General features: G+C 38.3%; 3 protein-coding genes, 1 long non-coding RNA gene and 1 pseudogene across 11 annotated transcripts in view; 3 read left to right on the top strand and 2 right to left on the bottom strand.

Annotated features, from left to right (window-relative positions):
• Positions 1 to 75: 75 nt before the first annotated feature.
• LOC148736790 (uncharacterized) lies at positions 76 to 3,484 on the bottom strand. Of its 8 annotated transcripts, none has more exons than XR_015997298.1 (4): positions 3,020 to 3,484; positions 1,511 to 1,621; positions 1,149 to 1,225; positions 76 to 957 (listed from the first exon to the last, which is right to left on the bottom strand). It is a non-coding gene; the product is annotated as an uncharacterized LOC148736790 (long non-coding RNA). The 8 variants fall into 8 exon arrangements; XR_015997303.1 differs by having other exon boundaries at positions 2,917 to 3,026; XR_015997304.1 differs by lacking the exon at positions 3,020 to 3,484 and adding an exon at positions 2,665 to 2,907.
• Positions 3,485 to 6,408: 2,924 nt separating this feature from the next.
• LOC148736789 (uncharacterized) lies at positions 6,409 to 9,378 on the top strand. Its single transcript, XM_088751009.1, has 3 exons — positions 6,409 to 6,742; positions 8,126 to 8,155; positions 8,791 to 9,378. Exons 1-3 carry the CDS (start codon positions 6,712 to 6,714, stop codon positions 9,279 to 9,281), a joined length of 552 nt encoding a protein of 183 aa, XP_088607135.1. The 5' UTR covers positions 6,409 to 6,711; the 3' UTR covers positions 9,282 to 9,378.
• LOC148736788 (adhesion G protein-coupled receptor D1-like) lies at positions 9,291 to 17,618 on the top strand. Its single transcript, XM_088749179.1, has 16 exons — positions 9,291 to 9,299; positions 9,353 to 9,542; positions 10,081 to 10,185; positions 10,820 to 10,907; positions 11,396 to 11,486; positions 11,977 to 12,026; positions 12,285 to 12,423; positions 12,578 to 12,672; positions 12,886 to 12,988; positions 13,093 to 13,243; positions 13,403 to 13,487; positions 13,700 to 13,766; positions 14,481 to 14,563; positions 14,705 to 14,825; positions 15,612 to 15,653; positions 15,827 to 17,618. Exons 1-16 carry the CDS (start codon positions 9,291 to 9,293, stop codon positions 16,001 to 16,003), a joined length of 1,596 nt encoding a protein of 531 aa, XP_088605305.1. The 3' UTR covers positions 16,004 to 17,618.
• Positions 17,619 to 19,251: 1,633 nt separating this feature from the next.
• LOC148736787 (uncharacterized) lies at positions 19,252 to 19,963 on the bottom strand (annotated as a pseudogene).
• Positions 19,854 to 20,665, top strand: part of LOC148736786 (uncharacterized) — a 1,541-nt gene continuing 729 nt past the window's right edge. Inside the window, exons 1-2 of the mRNA XM_088751017.1 lie at positions 19,854 to 20,088; positions 20,453 to 20,665. The exon at positions 20,453 to 20,665 is cut by the window's right edge and continues 729 nt beyond it. Coding sequence (XP_088607143.1) covers positions 19,975 to 20,088; positions 20,453 to 20,665 — 327 coding nt within the window. The 5' untranslated portion in view covers positions 19,854 to 19,974. The remainder of the gene's footprint in view (positions 20,089 to 20,452) is intronic.

Genomic DNA, 20,665 nt, shown 5'->3' with positions numbered 1-20,665 from the left:
GGTTCACTCAGGCGGGTAAGGTAACGAATCTGATCCAACCGACGCGTCGGCCGACACGTTGGCCGACACGTTGGCCGGACCTTATAGAAAGACTCTGCCTCGCTGGTACTTTCGCTTGGCTCCAAACTTCGACTCGTCGATCTCCGCTGTTTTTCCTACACCTCCGATCTCCATGTCAGCGTTCATAATTTTCGTCGACCATACCGTTCGTAAGTCGCTCAGCGCACGGATCACTGTAGGCTTTGAAAGGCTAGTCAGTCTGGCGATGTTACTTCCAGAAGCCTTGATAGCCCACAGGAACATTAGATGAAGCCACGTACTCAGCGGGATGTTGGAACCTTCGAAAAACGAGCCTGACCTTATAGAAAGCCAGGTTCGACAGCGGCTGTTTGTACAGCATCGGTGGTGTGTCGGTAGTGTGTCGGCCGACGCGTCGGTTGGATCAGATTCGTTACCTTTACCGCCAGGACTTCAGCCTGGGTAGACCAGAAAGGATAGACAACACTTCACTATATTAACCATGAATGAAAAGCTAAGTATGTTATATATCCCTGAAGCACTCAGGCATTACATTGAATGCCAGGAATTCAACCTGGGTGAACCAGAAAGGAAAGACAACATTTCCCTCTATTAACCATGAATGGAAAACTAAGTTTGCTATATATCCCAGAAGCCCTCTGGCATTACGCTGAATGCTATTTTAATCAAAGAAATATGACAAATAAATATATATCTCAGAAGTGATCAGGCAACACTAAACAAAATATTATTATTACAGGATTAAACTTCAAGAAAATAGATTTCTTCAAAAGAAAACAATGTTGACTGTGCCATACTACAATGGGTGCACACAATTTAAAAATTTAAATGTTATACATTGCATGCAGAGCACATAAATTGACATCACATGGTTCCTCTTCAAGGGGAAAGAGCAAGTCATCTCTTAACCCTGTCCATCTGAAACAGAGAGAAAAAAAATCAGTGAATTTAGTTTCCACCTTTGTAATCCAAACCTACCATATTTCTGCTGGTAACTGAGTATCCCAAGTGAGATTTAAAGACATGGGTTCCAAATAGAAAGTGAAGTACCATACTGCAAGCTGGACGTTTTTATGCTTGTCAATACGGAAATGCAGAGTTGTACCTACCCCCCAATATTTGCTTTGCTATTTGGGAAACACTCAGCCCGGGCTTTCCCTCGAGGAACATCAGGACAGGCACATTCCTATCAATAAAGGGCACCTACGACTTAATAATGAATGAACTTGGTTAAAGTCATATAATATTCACTATTATTTGTAGATATATAATCACTGTTCACCACAGATAAAATATGTTCATGTTTGTGGACAGATTTCTGCCTTTCCATAAAGTCAAGAAAGCCAAGAAAGCTGTCTTGAATTGATTACAAATAAATTGCATCACAAATACCGATAACCTGAAAATGTTTTGTGTTACTGTATAATTCTGCTATGATGCATGTCATTTATCAATTGCAGGTATAACCTACCTTAATAACTTTGCAGAATACACAGCACTGTGTCCAATCCGGCCTCGCTGGCAAAGTCCATTGATATATTTGTTAGCATCACCACCTTTTTGCTTGAGTAGCATAACATGGCTAGACATGTAACATAAAAACATTGCAAAACTAAAAAAATATGAAGAGTCAAGATTGGCAGACAAATAACCTGGAAATTTAACGTAGGTACTAAAAGTTGGAATCACCTGAAACCAACGATGAAACCACCTGAAATTTACTTAGGCAGTTGAAGTTAAAACCACCATTCATCAGCTATATTCTGTCATTTGCAGTAAAATACCTTGCAAAAAGTCCACATATCTTTCACACTTGCAATAACAAAGTCAGTGAAATTCTAGGTCACGCTATAAATTCGTCTCTGATTAAAAAGAAACACAATGTTAAAAATTTCCTCAGGAAGTTTGAAAATCTTTAGGCCTTCCTGGGCTTTTTCATATATAATTTGCACAATCCCGTTGAAAAAACTTCACGTATTTCTTTCGATTTAAAACAGTTTCTTCTTTGCATTCGCGATCGCATGTTGTTATTGTCACGCAAGTGCTTTATCAAGAAATGAATTCGCATACTCCCGTGCACTCCCAGCCATTCGTAGAGCTAATTGAGTGTGTTTTCAACAAGAACAATGGAATGTTTCCTTGAAGACCTGTTTGTGGTGCCTATTCTGTACTGTAAGGCATTATATACGATATCCGTAAGCCGGGCTCCCTGTGGATAAACTCGATTGTTAACACTTATTTTCTGATGTCACCCGTAATTTTTTAGGTGCTTTCATGTTGTTTTAAATTGTTTCGAGATATTTTCAGGTAATTTCAGATGGTTTCCTTGGGGGTTTCAGGTGGTTTCATCGGTGGTTTCAGATGGTTTCAGGTGGTTTCAGGTGATTCCAACTTAAAGTACCTACGGGAAATTTAACTTTAAATGCATCTTCCATCAACCACTATAAGCTGCAAAATCAAACTCAGGCACTTTGCTGGATCTTTAATGAAATTTAATGGTATTGAGTTCTGATACACCACAAAACCAACATTCACAACAAAACATAAGGCAGCAAATACACTTGGCCGGTTTATGACGTCACTCCATAGCAACCAGCCTTTTCGAAAATTTGAACTTCTGTTTACCTGAATCTCGTGATGACTCTTCAAATGGATATTTTTCTGACTACCAATACGTTTAAAAGTTGTCTGTGCCAAAAACGGCCTTGAATATTGAGCCCGCCTACGTCTTGCATCGTCTCCAAGCGCCCTCCGAAGCATTGTTGATCTTGAATAATTTACATCTAAAACGGTTGTTAATCGTGGTCGCTTCACATTACTTTCCATTTCTTCTTTAGAATTAGCCTTAAGCATAATAAGTCCGCTTTCGTTGCCTACCTGTTTTGTATCCAGATTTGGAGAAAATGATTTTTATCTATCAAGTTTGTCTCAGTCACATTTGGTCAACCATTGATGCCAGGCAGAACTTAAGCCAGATTACCCGCTTTCTTCTGCTGTCGCTTTCGCTTTCTCCATTCTCTACTTTGTTTAGGTTTCTCCTTGGGAATATTTTTTCGCGATTTTACCTCCTGTTTATTTGGTATTTCCAGCTTAGTGGAGGGCTCAAGGTCCGCCGACATTTTATTAATGTATTCCCAAGGAAGAAGAGCGAATTAGTTGAAACAGTACGTGCATCCGATCTCGTAATTTACAAAAACTTTATTGTTGTGGTGAAAAATGAGAGCCGTCTTATTGAAACTTGATGACAATATAAGCCGGCAAAGAAAACACTGTAAAAGGAATTATCTGTCACATCGATGTCAGCAGCAACAAGATTATGACGCCTTACAGGAAAGCTACCTGGAGCGCTCAAAAAGCCCCATACATTTTCTTAGACTTTTAGTCTAAGAAAATGTATGGGACTTTCCGGGATACTTGCAGTGCAGACGATTTGCGTCCCCTCATGGAGAAATCGCTTACCAGTCTGTTTCGTAATCGGTCGAATGGATCGCCTCATCTGATTCATTCGAGGAGTCAGAGCTAGCCTCACTGTCGTAAGGCTCAAACATATATAACTTGGATATATCAACAAGATTGAAGTGGTAAATTGGCCACCGTAACGATTACAAAAGCTGACGTTTCGAGCGTTAGCCCTTCGTAGGAGCGAATAGAGGAGTTGTGGGTTCTGTGTGCTTTTAAAGGCAGAGGATAGAGCTACGTTATTGGTGGGAACATGGCAACGAGAAAAACGAGAATGTGGAAATCAATGACAAGGACACATCGAAACCACTCGCTAGACATTTTAATTTGGATATATCAACAAAGTTGAAATGGTAAATTGGCCACCGTAACGATTACAAAAGCTGACGTTTCGAGCGTTAGCCCTTCGTCGGAGCGGCCATGTTCTCACAAATAACGTAGCTCCATTCTCTGCCTTTAAAAGGACACAACGAGAAAAACAAGAATAAATTAGTGGAATGAAAAGCGTTCGTTGATCCCTGTGGGATTTAGACTGCCGGTTTGAAAGATGAGCTTTTGTTCAAGATTTTTACGGCTCTCCCTGCTACCTAAGTGTAAGGAAAGATCGCAGATTGCCATATCTTGCTTAGAATGATTAGGTAAATTAAAATGTCTAGCGGCTGATAGTTTCGAAAGAAACTGTTTGGGGCTGCGTCGGTGGAAGTAACGAAATAATTTGGATATATCAAAAAAGTTGAAATGGTAAATTGGCCACCGTAACGATTACAAAGGCTGACGTTTCGAGCGTTAGCCCTTCGCTCCGACGAAGGGCTAACGCTCGAAACGTCAGCTTTTGTAATCGTTACGGTGGCCGACTTACCATTTCAACTTTGTTGATATACCCAAATTAAAATGTCTAGCGAGTGGTTTCGATGTGTCCATGTCATTCCTTTCCACATTCTTGTTTTTCTCGTTGCCATGTTCCCACCAATAACGTAGCTCCATTCTCTGCCTTTAAAAGCACACACAACCCACAATTCCTTTATTCGCTCCGACGAAGGGCTAACGCTCGAAACGTCAGCTTTTGTAAACTTTACGGTGGCCAATTTACCACTTCAACTTTGTTGATATATCCAAGTTATTTCGTTACCCCCACCGACGCTGCCCCAAACAGTTTCTTTCGAAACTATTAGCCTTTATTCAAACATATATATGTTTAAGTTCCTTGAGCGTCTGCACACTCGATCACTGACGATGAATCCGAAAAGGAACAACTCGAATCACCAGAGTCGGACTCCATTGCGATCGCTCGTATGTTTTTCAGTTCTTCTTTTTACGTCATTGGTCACGTGTTTAACTAGGAGCCATTTCAAATTCCGATCTTTGAATTGAGTGAATTTCGCGCTTTTACACCAGGATTTTAATCGAATGAAAGGTTTTAGGGAACTTTTTCTTCTGCCAGTGGTTATTTTGGCAAAATATCTACATTTTAATCAAAAGTTAAAATTTGGTGGAGATTATCCCTTTATATCCCCAACCCTGCAGGAGACAGAACCTCCATTTATTCGTCCCAATCTGAGAAGACTAGAATATCTAACCATTTCTTGATGTTATAGAAAGGTAGAAAATTATTCTCAATTGTTTTAAGACCTTGAGTGTTGGTCCGGCCGGGGATCGAACCCTCGACCTCCCGCTCAACAGTCCAGCGCACTACCCATTGGGCTAACTGGGTGGCTGTAAATAAAGCAACAATCTAATGAATGTTTTAGCCGAGATTTAATCAACAAAGGTAACAACAGCAACGACGGCGAGAGCAGGAACAGAAACTCAGGCACCGCACACGTTGTGCCGGATTAATATCAGCACAAACATCAAGATATAAATGGATCTGCGGTGTGAAATTTGGTTCTGTATTCAAAAAGGTGGAGACAAGAAGATCTCACGCTTGCTATAAAGCTAAGTGATCTTAGCATGTCATTTAAGAGAGTGGGTTTCTTCTCTTCTTTACGTGAAACGCTTTGGTTGGCTCCTTAACACTATTTTAAACTTAACTTCCCTGGTTCTACAAAACGCTATAAGGGTAGGATGAATGACAGAGTGTAAAGCGTCCTGGGGTCTGCGTATGCGTGGGCCATCTGCGGACTGGGCGTTGCGTAGCTGAATGAATAAGGAATAAGTCCCCAAACCGATCTTTTTCCCTCTTCGAAAGGATTCTAAAGGAAAAAATCAACAAAAATAACAATGTTAGATAATCGAACCTGGTTTTGATACATTCAGGAAATGTTATGTTCGTGCAAGGGGATGTTCGAATTGTTATCACCTTTTAACGACAAAAAAAAAAAAAAAAAAAATGCCAAATCTGCCAAAAACAAACAAACAAATGCTTTTCCTCTCAAAAGTGTAATGGGGAAATTACAATCAGACAATTGCTTGTCAAATTATTTCCAAAAAACGATCAGACTGCGTTAATAAAAATTGCAATTACTTTCTGTACTACATATTTTGCTTCCTATGAACATGGTCTGATAATAGCAGTGAAAATAATCGTTAACGCAACAGACAATTGTTTGCCAACGAATTTCCAAAAACCAATCAGACTGCGATAGTGATTGTCAACATAGGGCATGCCCTGACTGCTTTCAACTGAAAAAAAAAAAAACATAGAATGGTGAAATTTGAATATTAGATATCGTTTCTGTTCAGCTTTGTATTGTTTTGTGTTTAATCTATAGCAAGTACTCGATAGGAACAAGCACAAATTCACACTTATGTTGCTTGAAGAAACTGAATACAAGGCTAATACAAATGCTAAACGAAAACAAAATTTCAATAAAACCTCCTTTTTACAAAGCTTTTGCCATCTGATACGGACCGAAATTATTCTATCCATTATCCACCTGTTTAGGCGCGTAGTAATGTCAATATGTTGTCGGAGAAGTTATAATGGATCTACGAGCTTAAAAGCTAAGTTATCAAGCCATAATGTGAAAACAAAGCATCGAATCTAACCATTTAGCGTCTCACTCCGCGCTCAGTGAGACTGGCCCTTCTTTATTTTAACCTCTCTCGATTGTCTTACATCTCAGCTATGTAGGGCCCCGAGTGAAGCAGTCTGAATAAGAGATATTAATCGCTAGGGCAAATCTGCGGTTGTCGATATTGTCATCGCCGGATTATCTTGGATCCCTAGATATAGGGGAAAATCCTTTCACCTGGACGGAGTTTCTCAAAAAAATGCCATTGCTTGGACTATTGATCGTTCTTGGTAAGTACTTGTATCAAACCAATTCAGTGTAGCGTAGCTAGAGGCAGTTTTAGTAACTTCCTGTTACGTTTTCACTCTAATATTATTACAGAATGCTTTCACAATTTCTTGATGCTTGTATTGACGCACTTAATAGACGTGAAAATCTGGCGAGGAAAAAGAAATTGGAAGAAATAAAAACAATTGGAAAGACGGGAGCTCTTTTTTTCTATTTTGGATGTTCCCTTTTGTCATCTCTTAACTATGAGTAAAAGCGAATTACAAACAAGATGCAAACTAAATGTAGGTAGAAAAATTTACCTATACCGGAACACAACAAATTAATCTACTCCTTTTTCTAAAATTTCTCGGCGACTTGTGTATGATTCGTTCTGTGTTTAATCTCTTTTATATGTGGTCATTGAACTCTACCATGTTATCCTAATTTTACTCCATACAATAAACGTAGTCCTTCGCCCGAGTGAGGACAAAACGTAACGGCGATCTCCTTTCAAACAGATGTATTTTCTAGACCCCTCTGTCGACACAAGCGCTCTCCCGTGACAAAAACCTTTTCAAGGAATAAAGGCTGATAGTTTCGAAAGAAACTGTTTGGGGCTGCGTTGGTGGGAGTAACGAAATAATTTGGATATATCAACAAAGTTGAAATGGTAAATTGGCCACCGTAATGATTACAAAAGCTGACGTTTCGAGCGTTAGCCCTTCGTCGGAGTGAAACGGACTCGCTCCGACGAAGGGCTAACGCTCGAAACGTCAGCTTTTGTAATTATTACGGTGGCCAATTTACCATTTCAACTTTGTTGATATATCCAAATCTTTTCAAGGAATAGTTAGCTCAGAAAACAAAAAAGAAATGGTCTTACATATTTCAAATATACCGGTAACTATGTTATGAGTCGCTAGAACTCCGCTTTAATGGTTGTAATTCATTTTCTTTCTCCTTAACAAACTCATAGCGGCGACACACTTCAGTCTATTTACTGTCGCAGTGAAGGTGCATTTCTAACACGGGCGGTATTTCATGTGTCAAATTTTCCACTGACACGTTTCCCTTTATTAGTGGTGAAAAAAAGATATGATGGTTTACTTTTTTTAATTTGCGACGGCAGGTTTTTTTCATAAATGAGGATTAATGAAAAACTCTACAGATGTTCCGCTAGAGATTACGTAATCGGAAAAATAAAATCTCTAACATTTGATCGTTTTAAGACCACATTTCCATGGGTATCTTATTATCGTAGTGCTTGCCTCGCAATTGATTCTTCTGCCAAATCCCCCTTCCTCCCCCCACTCCACCCCCCTTGCCTCGTCATGGTTATGAATTAGGGAGTTATTATTTATGACTGGTGATTTACATTTTGTCTGGTTTCATCTCTCCCACAGCGACTAAGATCATGCTAATTTCAGCACAAGGTTTGTAATTTCTTTGTAGGAAAAAGGGAATAGGACATTTTAAGAGATCGACATTGTCTGAGGTGTTCACCTCTGCCGTCAAGGCTTGACCCTGAATGTATCATCTATCGCTAAATAAATCTTAAGAAGCGAACTACTCGGGAAAATCAATGATTTTTTATTGCTGGTAATTGTCCCTTCAAAAGATGTAAGAAAAGACAAAAAAAAACAAAAAACAAAAAACAGGGGAAGGTGTTGGCCTCTAAACTTTACACTGTAACTTCAATCTTAAAGCGGGTCACCATCCCCGAAAAAAAAAATTAATTACAAAATTAATAAGAAAAGATAAGTGAAGTCAGAAAAAACTGAGGGTCTAAACATCGAATAACTCTGAGATTTTCTCTACAGACAAATAATACTGATAATGAGTGAAAAGCGATAAAAACAGAAAGACAAAAGCAATAAAAAACTTCTTGGGGCTCTCTACCGATTATAATTTGTTACTGAAAGTCCATGGAACAAGACGTGAGTGGAAATAAAAATGATCTACAAAAAAATTTATTTTATAAAAGAAATAAAATACAGTATGTGTGCAAACGAGGGACATCGTTGACATTTTTAAATGCTTCCACTAAATGTTCACTTTTCTAACGCAGGTAGTCATTGCTCCATCCATAACAAAAATCTCAGTCACTCAGCACTTAACGGTACGGAGTGCCTGCAGAAGACTGGCCCATGGCGTCAGAACTGGCATAAGCTGATATGTTTCGATAAAACAGAACCACCTATTGACAAGGAATGTTGTGAATCTTGGTGTGAGCAGTTGGCGTCTTGTTTCGGACAGTCGTCCAGTTGGACTTCGCGCTGTAAGAAAATGTGGAGATGCCGTAGGCCTCTCAGACACCTCTCTATCATCATGACAAATAGAACAGACTCGTCGTATATGGGAAGTATTACAGTGAAACAATGCTGGGCAAAGAAACGGCATTTTCTTTCCATTAAACTAACATCAGCAATCGAAGTACGTGCATTTAATTCTTGTGTGACATTTTTTAGCGCCCAATTTTTCTTATTGTTCCTTTCACTCTTTACAGAGCTTTTGCATAAATTTTGTATTCCATTCATTTATCTATTCCTTCACGAGTAAGGCTACTAGATGACATACGTTAACCACCGTCTTATTCCTGCTCAAAACTTTTTTATTATTAACCTTCTCAGTTTCCAAGCAAGACACTTGTCGACACCATCCTAGAAGAAGTGATACCCCTTTCTGGAGGTAAAATAAATCAAGAAAAGACGGAGCATGCTCTTCTCTCCGTTACTGATTTGGAGGAGTTCATCGGGAATTATTCACAACACCATCTTAATCAAACCACACCTGAGATTTATATCAGTAGTGAACATGCAGGTGAGTAAATGTTAAAAGCTGATTTGGGAGTTTTCTTGATTTCTGATACCGATTTCATGCATTTTTCATGGCATTTTTGAGAAAAATCTGCTAGGGCAATACTTGCTTTAGACTATTGACTTTGGTTGAAAGCTTTGTCTCCATCAACCCTTCATCGCGTCCTGTTGGCGACATGTATAAAACCCCCATTAAGGCTGTTCATAGCAGCGAATTCCTATCGCGCACCGATTGTATCTAAGGAGTCTTTCAATACCACACAATTTCGCAACAGAGTGTGTTAAAGAAAAAAAACTTTCGAATCCGTCGCGGTAATACATGTTTTATGATTAAAAAATTATCACCTACACTTTATCCGAAGTTCAAATTGAGAACACTCCTTTGACTAGGCATCATTCCAAAGTGCTTGCTTTGACTTCTTCTAAGTAATGGTTTTCAGACCTTCTAGGCCTAAATATTTCGTGAACGGTAACTTGTGACTAATACGAAAGCATCCTTATTTATTTTGGCCTGCGCTTAAAATACTTTTTTTTTTCATCAGATATTTTGGTCAGGAAGGTTTTTAACGAAAATGAGAGTGATGTCCAACTTGGGGATGATAAAGGTGAAAACTCTCTCAGCCTTCCCACTGCAGGCTTGGATAACGGTTGGAGAGTTACATATTTTTCATTTTTTTAAAAGTAGTCCAACTCGGGCTTTAATCAAACAAAGAATTAGACGACACGAAGTCCTGTTGCCAATTAATAAAATCTATGACAAATTTAAGAAAAGAAACTAAACATAAGTAATATGTTTTCAGAAGAAAAACAAACAAACAGAAATAGCAACAACAACATTGAACTCGGCGAAAAGCGCGGCAACAGCGAGCGCACATAACACGTCCTGTCTACTTTCATAGTATCCCTTTAACCTTCCTATTACATTGCTCAATTACAAGCATGAAGCATACACTGTCCTATAAGTGCATAAATCAGGCTAGTGATAACCAATCAGGTTCGAAGATTTTGTTATATTTTGATTATCAGGGGCTATGGTCAGAAGGGGGCTGGGTTTCATGTACGAAGGAAAATTCAAACTGAATGACTGAGATTTTAATCTGGTTGTTTGTTTATATTTATTTGTTTATGTCTGTAGATCGATATATTTTATTCCTATTCAAACGTAAGGCATACCATTTGAATTAGCCACTTGGCTTGTAAGGTCTTAAAGTCGTGATTGCTTGTCCTTCTTTCTATTATTAGACCAGTAGTATTAAAATTGCCTCCACTACTACGTCTTAGGATCAGTGGCACTTGCGGTCATTTACAAAGATCTCCATGAATTATTCCAACCGAACCAAGCCAACTCTGCCTCTTTCAACGAACGAAGGTTTGCTAAAACCTAGTTCTATATATAGTATCTTCATGTTTTTATAGCTCTCTTTTGGTGTGTAGATAAGCTACACCAGGCAAGTTTAGAGGAATGTGCTCGATCCCAGATTGAATTTCTGTTTCGCTTTTGTTTGGATTTTCTTTTAATAAATTTTTATTAATTTTCTTTTTGTCTTTAAGAACATTTATCTTTTTTTTTCGTCTACTTTTATTTGTCTTGTTTTTCTGTTTACTTGTTGGTCTTTCGAGTGACTTTTGACATCTGAATGATATACATAGAAAAAAAAATTGAATGCATATTAAAAAGATAGACTAGGAATTAAGGATTTCCGCTTTGTCGTCTTTGGATCATAAAGAAACTTCGCTTTGTCGACTTTGGACCATAAGGAAATTTCGAGGAAGTTTTGAAGACTTGTGATGAAATAAGTGCACACAATAGCTTTTTTAATCTAAGCATTTTGCAAAATTATTGGGAATCATGGTTAGGAACATCAACACATTTATCTTGTCTGCAACGATATGGCCAAGGAACACCAAACTGAGGAAGAATATCACGTTGAGATTTAAAAACCTAAAGGTAAGTTGTATTTAACCAAGAGACAGTTGCAGCCATGTTTGTAACTATTTAAAATAGTTTAAAAAGCTTTAGTATATCTGGATAATATGAGCAAACTTTGGCAATTTCTCTCTCTTAACGCATCTCTCCTGTACCATCCGTGTTTCTGTATGCATTTTCGTTGTTTCTGTTTCTATATATCTAATTGTTTCCTCTTTTTAGTCTTGATTTTGGTTGACTTTTGTTGTCGTTTTTGTTGTTGTTGTTATGGTGGACTTTATTTTACCTTAAATTGTTAGTGGTAGTTTTTTTAAGACTTCAAGACCTTAGTTCTTTTTAGTGCGCCTCTCAAAGAGAGGCAAATTAGACTAGAAATATTGGGAAGCAACTCTTCAGATGTATCACAAATGGGGGTGGGGTCTAAAAAAAATGCGGCGGGAGCACTCCTACCTCCTTATTGACCCGCAAGACGCTGAGTTACTTAACACTAATTGTAATTTCACGGTTTCAGCCTGCAACTTTGGACAGAAGCTGCATGTTTTGGAATACTTTCGAGAACAGGTAAATAACTTTGAATTAACTAATGACATCGTTTACTCCAATTATCAAATTTCTTGAGGACTCTTCTTTCATACAGGTGAGGCTTTTGTGAGTGGCACATCATATAGTATCCTCACTTCTTACTCATTTTCCTCTTTCTCAGACCTCCGTATAAGACGTGGTCGATCGAACTGTCAGTTGTTTCGTTTATTAATTTTTGTTATAGTGGGGAAGGGGGAAGGGAAATTTTACGACTGTTTTTCTAAATGCTTTCTGCAGGCCCTCGAGATGGTCAGGGCAAGGGTGTCTTCTAAAATCTAGGAACGAAACTTACACCGAGTGCAGCTGCAATCATCTAACTCACTTCGCAGTTCTTATGCAGTTTGATAGTGGAACGAGCGGTAATACTTTAACTAAGGTAGGGATATTGCGAAAAATACATAAATTGATTTCAAAAGGCACCATGTATCGGCGTGGCGCTTTTCCCTCCGTCGGTGTTAAACCGGGTGCATGGTACGTAACCTTTCTCTGTTCTGATTATTGAATCTCTGTTTTTTGTATTCATTTTCAAGACTGACGAAAAGGCGCTGAAAATTCTTACGTACGTGGGCTTGTCTATCTCTTTAGTTGGAAGCACTTTAACAATTATCAGTTATGCTCTTCTTACGTAAGTATATGACATAATTCCACACAAGCATTCCGAAGCCAGCCGATGTTTTAGACCGAACAAAAACTATTATGACCTTAGACGCACAAAGTGATATGACCCAAGTCGAATTATCTTTTGTTTTCCAAAGTATATAACATGGCTTTGTATAAAATGAGGATAGAGCTGACATGGAGGAGTCCTCTAACAAATCATTTGTTTAATTTTGATTAGAGACATGAGGGGACCTTTATCTCAGATCCGAGTGAGTCTAGTCACCTCACTTGGTGCAGGGCAAATTATCTTTCTAACCGGAATTGGTGCTGTTGAGAACAAGGTGAGATATTACATCAAAAACGTGGAGTCTATTTGTGTTAATCCTTATGACGGTAACCAGCTCTAAACTTATTCAGTCCATGCCACTTTTTCTATCCTGTGCAGTCTGCCTGTGTTACAATAGCAGCTTTAGTACAGTATCTCCTGATGGCCGCTTTCTGCTGGATGCTTGTCGAAGGAATTTATCTTTACCTATTTGTTGTAAAAGTTTACAACATCAACGACAAGATGAAGGTGTCACATGGATTTTCATGGGGTAAAAATGCATTCAAAACTTGTCATACTCTCATTTATAATTGTTTGAAAAGCAAAACATGAATAATTACCTGCACCATTGTCATCACCTTCATCACTACCATCATCACCACAGCCTTGTAGTTTGACATTGTAATCACTTCGAGTTTCAAATACACAGGTCTACCCGCCCTCGTCGTCTCCATATCGCTGGGCATTGCAGCAGGAAGCGAACAGGGGATTACAAGCTATGTCAGTGAAAAATTGTAAGCATTGAGGAAATTTTTCTCCTGATCCATGAGTCTGTCACGAATCGTCGTTTTCTGCCTTTTCGTTTGTTTGTCTTATTTTGTTATTTCTCTTGTGATTTTTACTTGCAAGCAAACCGGGCATAAAGGATACTGTGTACGTGCATGTACACAATAATAAATCATTAATTGATAATTTATCAAAGTTTCCGATACCTAATTTACTTCAGCTGCTGGATTTCATCTGCTAACGGGATGATATGGATATTTGTTGTTTTCGTTGTCCTGATTGAGTTGGTAAGTTAAATTCTTAAGGTTTATTCGCTTTCACGTTTTGCCTTCAGTTATCGTTAGAATCGCGACGATGTTTTCTTTCTTACCACTTACCTCTAACTTCATTCACTATGTTCGATAGTATTCCGCGAAATGTAAAGTGTATGTTTTCCTTTGGGATACCCCATTGTTAGAGGACGCATTAAGCGGTTATCGCGCTGGACGGCAGATTAAGAAGTCCACGGGCCCGTTTCTCCAAAGTCCCGGTAACTTCACGGACCCGCAGCCATGTTTTAAAATCAAAATTTAAAGGATAAAAAATCAGGTTCGGGCACCCAAACCAGTCCTTTTTTGTTTCTTTAACTAATAGTTTTGTTGTATCATTGTCAAAAATTTTTAAATCGACATCTTGAATGAAAACAGAACAGCTTTACGGGCCCGTTAAGTTACCGGGACTTTCGAGAAATGGGCCTCGGGTTGGAAACTTTAACGGTTGATTGTCTTGTGTTGTTAGGCGAGACATTTTGTGTGTACATTGCTTTTCTTCCTCTCCACTCAGGTACATAAATGTGTACGAACACATTTTCAGGTAAACCTGAGAAACTTAGTGGGATGATAAGGAGGGGGAAGCGTCAAACTTTTTACGTCCTTTACCTTAAGTGCAAACTTAGCTCTACCTCGAAATCATGTTGTTTTTGATTTAGTTTGATGAGTGCATATTCTTTTTTTTTTTTACAGTTAAACGCAATGCTACTTGGGCGAGTTATCAAGGAAATGACAATCATGCATCAGGCGAAAGACAAACACAGTCAACAAATAAGGTGAGTATGTCAGCGGCGCCAGTAGAACATAAATCGCGGTGAGCCATTCGCCTTTTTCTTTGCTTCCTTTTACATGTAATACCTACTTACGAAAATGAAAGCAACCTATCTTCTTCTTTATTTTTTTCCATGATTTTGTAGGCTTGGTGTCAGGGCATGCATGGTGATGATTCCTTTGCTGGGGATCACGTGGCTATTTGGTCTACTGTTGTCCTTGCACAAAGCGTTCGCCTACATTTTCACATTTCTCAACTCCACTCAGGTAAACTAAACACAAATTTTATAAAATGAATTCCGTCCAATATGAGTTAGCTAACTGGGTTACTTCTGTTTTGATAAATCTCACCAAAGTTGAAGTCAGTAATCAGAGTTTATCTCTACTCATATGAGATACACCCTACTCATGTGAGAGCACAAGTTCACCACTGTTTATTATGAATTCTCAGCTCTCTCAGATACTCGACTGCCTTTTTAAGCGAACGTTCTTTCCCATTACCACATGCTTGGAAAATAGACCCCCTACGGCTATTAAGCTTTCAAAAGTTATAGCGTTCTTAAGTAAATAACGTTAACGAGAAAAAAAAATTAAATAAAAAAACAGACAATCAGGATTCTAATGTTGTCAAATAAAAATACCGATCACTCTTTACAATGATAAGAAAGAGTAAAATTTAATTTTCCGGAATTAAAAATAACAAATAAAATCATAAAACCAATCTCACGATCTTGAATCTGCAATGATGATGATTTTCTTCATCTCATAAAATTTATCTTATGTTATCGATCTTATAATATAAGTAGTGTCACTGTCACGCATATTGTCGTGCCTAGTAGATTACCATGTGCTAAACTTAGTGTAAAGCAACTTGTAAAAATAGAGAACTTGTGATTAATACCAGCAATTTGGACATTTTTCTGACCATGAAATTGCATATTCAGGGAACTGAGGGTGGAGGGCGTAGATGAAAGCTTTATGAGTCTACACACAGGCAATAAAAAAAGTTATACTGCAGGCGTTAAGTTGATATCCCACTTTATGATTTAACAGGGCTTCTTAATATTTCTCCTTCACTGCGTAAGAAACTCAGAGGTATGTTATTCAATGTTGTTCTTAGCTCTCTTTGTACCTTTGTTCAGATTTCTTTCTAGCTAGGCTTCGACTTTCTAATAAGAAATTTAATTCCATGGTTATATCGATCCAATTCAAAGCACGATCAGTTTTAAAACTCTTGTAATCGTTTTGATTTCACCTTATCGTTGCAGATTAGATCTCGCTTTAAAAGAAGGATCACTGGCGTCACCCCAACTATAGATGAAGGAACGAGCATTAAGCGAGCCTCGCAAGTGAATGAAACTGATGGGAATATCGTTTTTCTGAGAGATATTCCTGTCCAGCCTCGCACTAACAATGAAAGTGGTGTTGAAGTCCCTGAGATCTGAATCGGCATCGTAGTCTTTTTCCACAGTCTAGATCTGTGTATATCTTAAATTAAGCTCGTTTAGAAAGTTTGGAACGACTCAGAAGAGCTGGATAAGAACCCACTCACGAGATTACTGTAATGTGGTCTGGCCTGTTTACTGGGAACTGGGGGGAGGGGGCATCTTCAAACACGTTTCCTTTGATTGTTTGTAAACCGCTGATGCAGTCCGGCCAAAGTCCACCGAAAAGTGTTGTGATGCGCATTTGATCATATCCACATGTTAATATGCGCAATATAAATATTAAATCATCATTATTATTATAACCTTCTGAAGCTGAGGCTCGGATAGCTTTGCATTTGATCCAAATTATAATAATATAACAGTTCAAGTAATCATCATGAGAAGTATCCTTTATGTCGAGAATGAGTACCGGATATAACCAAGGTCAGATGGTCTAGAAATCCAAAACCACATCCAAGAGACAGTTCCTGAGAGTAAGGGACCTACCTAGGGTATCTCAGAAGGAAAAAACATTTTTTGTTTTCAAACTTAAACTTGCTCACTAATGAGTATCCATTAGAAATGGTTAGGATTTAATCACCGTGAAAGAAAATCTTCCTCAGATGTTTCATTTAGTCTATTCATTATTTTATTGATCTACTTATTATCGTTATTCCTTCGTAAGAAACCATCAGGCACTTTGATTATATCTCCATTTCTAGAAAAGAAAGTGAACTTTGTACGAAGAGGTTAGGCTTCCTCTCACTCCTCCCTGTCTAATGAAAACATCTAATAGTCTATGAGAAAGTAATTTTAAGGTGTATGTAATTATATTCAGGCATCAATAAATAATTTGTTTCTAATGACTACTGATTTTGAACTGCGACAAAGTGATTTCGATTCCTGATATTACTACATAAAATTAAGTGCGCCGCAGTAACGTAGCTTGGCCAGGAATGTACCAAACACATGACCTCTTGCGTGACAGTCGTTCAACGGATTGCATCACATTTTTTATTTTTTTTTTCATTTAGCCCCGAACTCTTTTCAAGCTGGACACGTTGCCTATAGCGGGCCAAGAAAGAAACTTTGAGAAATTAATCTACAAAGATGAACCTTTAAGATGATGTATGTTTTGATTTGTAAATATATCATACCAGATATTTTTAAAGGTCTTTAAATGGGTCGTGAGAGCTATTCAGCGGAGGAGTAAGTAGGTAGGTAGGTAGGTAAGACTTTATTTAACGAGGGTAACATGTGACAGTAATGAAACTGATAAACTAATGGCCCTCGAAAATTAAAATTCGGAAAAAAAAAGGAATTGTAACAAACGTAACAATATTAGGAATAATTAAAATAAAATAATTAGCCTATATACATCATAAAATATTTAAAAATATAAAAAAAAAATAAAAAAAAATTACAGGAATAATTTGCTAAGAATTTGATTATCTAAAATTATTTTAAAAAGGGAACGCTTAAAACGTTTTACACTGGTACTCCGTTTGATGTCCACAATTAAATTGTTCCATTCTTTCGTGGCTCGCACAGCAAACGCTCGACCCCCTTCAGAACTTCTCTTAAAACGCGGGCACATTAAGTTTAAATTACAGCAACGGGTTTGTCTATTATGAGTGTCAGAGTTTCTGATAAGAATATCATTTATATATTCCGGGGTATTTCCATTAAGCCGTTTGTAGGTTAGAGCGCAGCGATTGACGTATGATTCAGCATAAAAAGAAACTCACTTTAAGGTGTTAAATAAGCCGACAGAAGGTGCTGTTCTTTCTGCATCAAGGATAATTCTAGCCGCACGTTTTTGAAGACGCAGGACTTTCAAAAGATTTTCTTTACTGCAAGAAGTCCATGTCGTGCTACCGTAAAGCATTACAGGTTTAATGATCGTAGAGTAGTATATGTCACGTTGATTGCGTTTCAGATAAGGACTTATGTGACGAAGGAGTCCAATACGTTTCGCCAACTTTTTGCATAACTCCTCAATTTGGCGATTAAATGAAAGATCCTGATCCAATGTTATCCCAAGTAGTTTGAAATCAGTAACATGTTCGATATTGCTTCCATTCAAGCTAACATCTATTGAGGTAGAGGCGAGAAGGTTCCGCAAACGTTTGCCTGTTACCAGCATGGACTTCGTTTTCTGAGAGTTAATGAACATTTTGTTTCGTGCTTACCATTCATCTAAACGTTTGAGATCTTGATTTAAAGCCTGTGTCAGATGTGGAACATTTTCCCAGCTAGAGCATTTTGATAAAGTTGTGTCGTCAGCATAAACGTCTAGTGTTGAATCACGTATACTTAAAGGCATGTCATTTACAAACAATAAGAAGAGAATGGGTCCTAAATTGATCCTTGAGGTACTCCTTGTAGCAACTGCTTACTGGTAGAACAGCAGCCATTTATACGCACATATTGTTTTCTTCCAGTGAGATATGACCCAAACCACTTTAATGATATATCGTTTGCTCCATAAATAGATAGCTTCTTATGTAAAAGCTCGTGATTTATCACGTCGAAAGCCTTACTAAAATCGACAAAAGCTAAGCCAGTTACCATATTATTATCCATATTAAAGAGCAGTTCATCAGTTAATTTAATCAGTGCCGTTTCCGTGGAGTGATTAGGACGAAAAGCTGACTGGAGGTTGTATAGCAAATCATAGCTGTGCAGGTGTTTGCGGAGAGATGTTGCAACGTGTCGTTCAAGGATCTTAGAAAGAACGGGTAATACAGAAATTGGTCGATAGTTGCTTGTGTCTTCACGAGAGCCACTTTTAAATAAGGGAGTAATTTGAGCGGTTTTCCATGACGAAGGGAAACATCCAGTGGAGATGGAAAGATTCATAAGGCGACAAAGGGGGTGGACCAGAACAGATGCCGCTAACTTAAGCACCTTCGCACTAAGGCCGTCAAATCCAATTGCCTTACTTGAAGGGATCTTTTTAATGAGATCAAGCATTTGCGTCTCAGTAATAGGTGGTATTTCAAAGGATTGATTGCCTGACTTTGACTTTACAAATTCGTAGAGAGCCAGATCATCAAAAACTAAGTCTGCGACGTGCTGACTGTCAGGGGTAATCTGTGAAGCAATGTTGATAAAAGCGTCATTCATATTTTCAGCAATTTCTTGCTTATCTGTTACGACGCCATTCACCGTAATTAATTGTCTGATAGAAATTGGGTCATTCTTAACACCGCTTAAAGTCTTAAGCGCTCTCCAGATTCCTTTGGGGTTCTCTTTGTTCTTATCTATTGTTTCCTGGAAGAAACATCGTTTTGCATACTTTATCAAATTTGACGTTTTGCATTTTGCACGAGTGTACAAAGACCAGTCGATTGAAAGGTTTGTACAACGGGCTGTTTTCAGCAGATCATCTCGTTGACGTATCAAATCCATAATTTCATCATTCATCCAAGGGGGCTGGTTTTGCCTCTTTACTCGCCTGTTTTTCCAGGGCAAATGCTGATCGAGAACCTCATTGAGCATACTCTCAAGGGCATTCAAAATATCGTCAATGTCTTCAAATGCGAATGCAGTGTCCCAAGGGATACGTTCCAGTGATTGAGGGAGCTCATCTAAATTCAAGTTCTTTGTTTCCCGATAGGAAATTGTCGTATGTTCTGACTCACAATCTCTTCTTTGTTTGGCGTATTTACGCTGAATAATTAGAGGAAGGTGGTCCGCAAGTCCAATATTTAGGACTGATGTTTTTACAATAAATGCTGGATGACTTGTATAGCAATGATCTAGGCATGTACCACTCTTAGGTCTTGTAACAGAAGAAATAACTTGGTTAACGGCCATGTTTTTCAGAGCTTTGGCCAACCTATGACTATTGTAGGCATGATCATAGTTAGTAGAGGGGAACTGGTTATGAAACCCGGCAAACTTCAGAAGGTCGGTCTATTGTTTCGCTTTTGAGGTTGAACGGGTCCATCACGTGATCGTGACCCTGCACATCATGAAGCAATATGGCGGACGAGACAGACGGGCTGTTCATGTTTGGTGATGATTTAGAAGCTATTTTGGATGTTTTAGAAGAAGATGAGAGAATACAAGATGACTTCACGGAAGCAGTGAACCTAGTAAGTGTTGAAGATTTTATTTTTGACTCGAATTATCGACAAATACACTCGAAAGTGTTCAAAATGTTTCTTTAAACAGTCACGACTTTCTTGTATTTTGCATTTATACAGCCAGTAAAAATAGCATGAAATGTGTAGGCTTTTTGCAGAATTTTGATCTCAGTACATTTATCAATTATTTAAAAAGTAAATTGGATTCAAAAACAAAGAAAAATTACCATAAAGATCTCAAAACCATGAACGGTGTTTCCCTATAATCCACCCTTTGCTACAACAATTTCTTGCCTAGACTTTGCTAACTCCGAACTTTCTACATTATTACATGGTATGTATTCAGTGTATTCATTATTATCCCCCTTTTTAGGCCCAGAATTATCATATCGTTTGTGAATGTGGGAAAAGCTACAAAACCAAAGCTGGATATGATAGACACAGGACCGCAAAACATGGGAACACCGAAAGTGAGTCCGCTACACTGTTCACAACCAGCCTTCTCGCCGAGATGGTGAACAGGGCTGTACAGAGTATTAACGAAAGGAAGGTGTTCAATTTAAGCATTAAGAATGAGCTGACTGTA

Source organism: Stylophora pistillata, chromosome 2, assembly GCF_964205215.1.
Source record: "Stylophora pistillata chromosome 2, jaStyPist1.2, whole genome shotgun sequence".
Taxonomy (NCBI): Eukaryota; Metazoa; Cnidaria; class Anthozoa; order Scleractinia; family Pocilloporidae; genus Stylophora; species Stylophora pistillata.
Note: the sequence above shows the minus strand (reverse complement) of the source record. Positions and strands in the feature narration are given on the sequence as shown.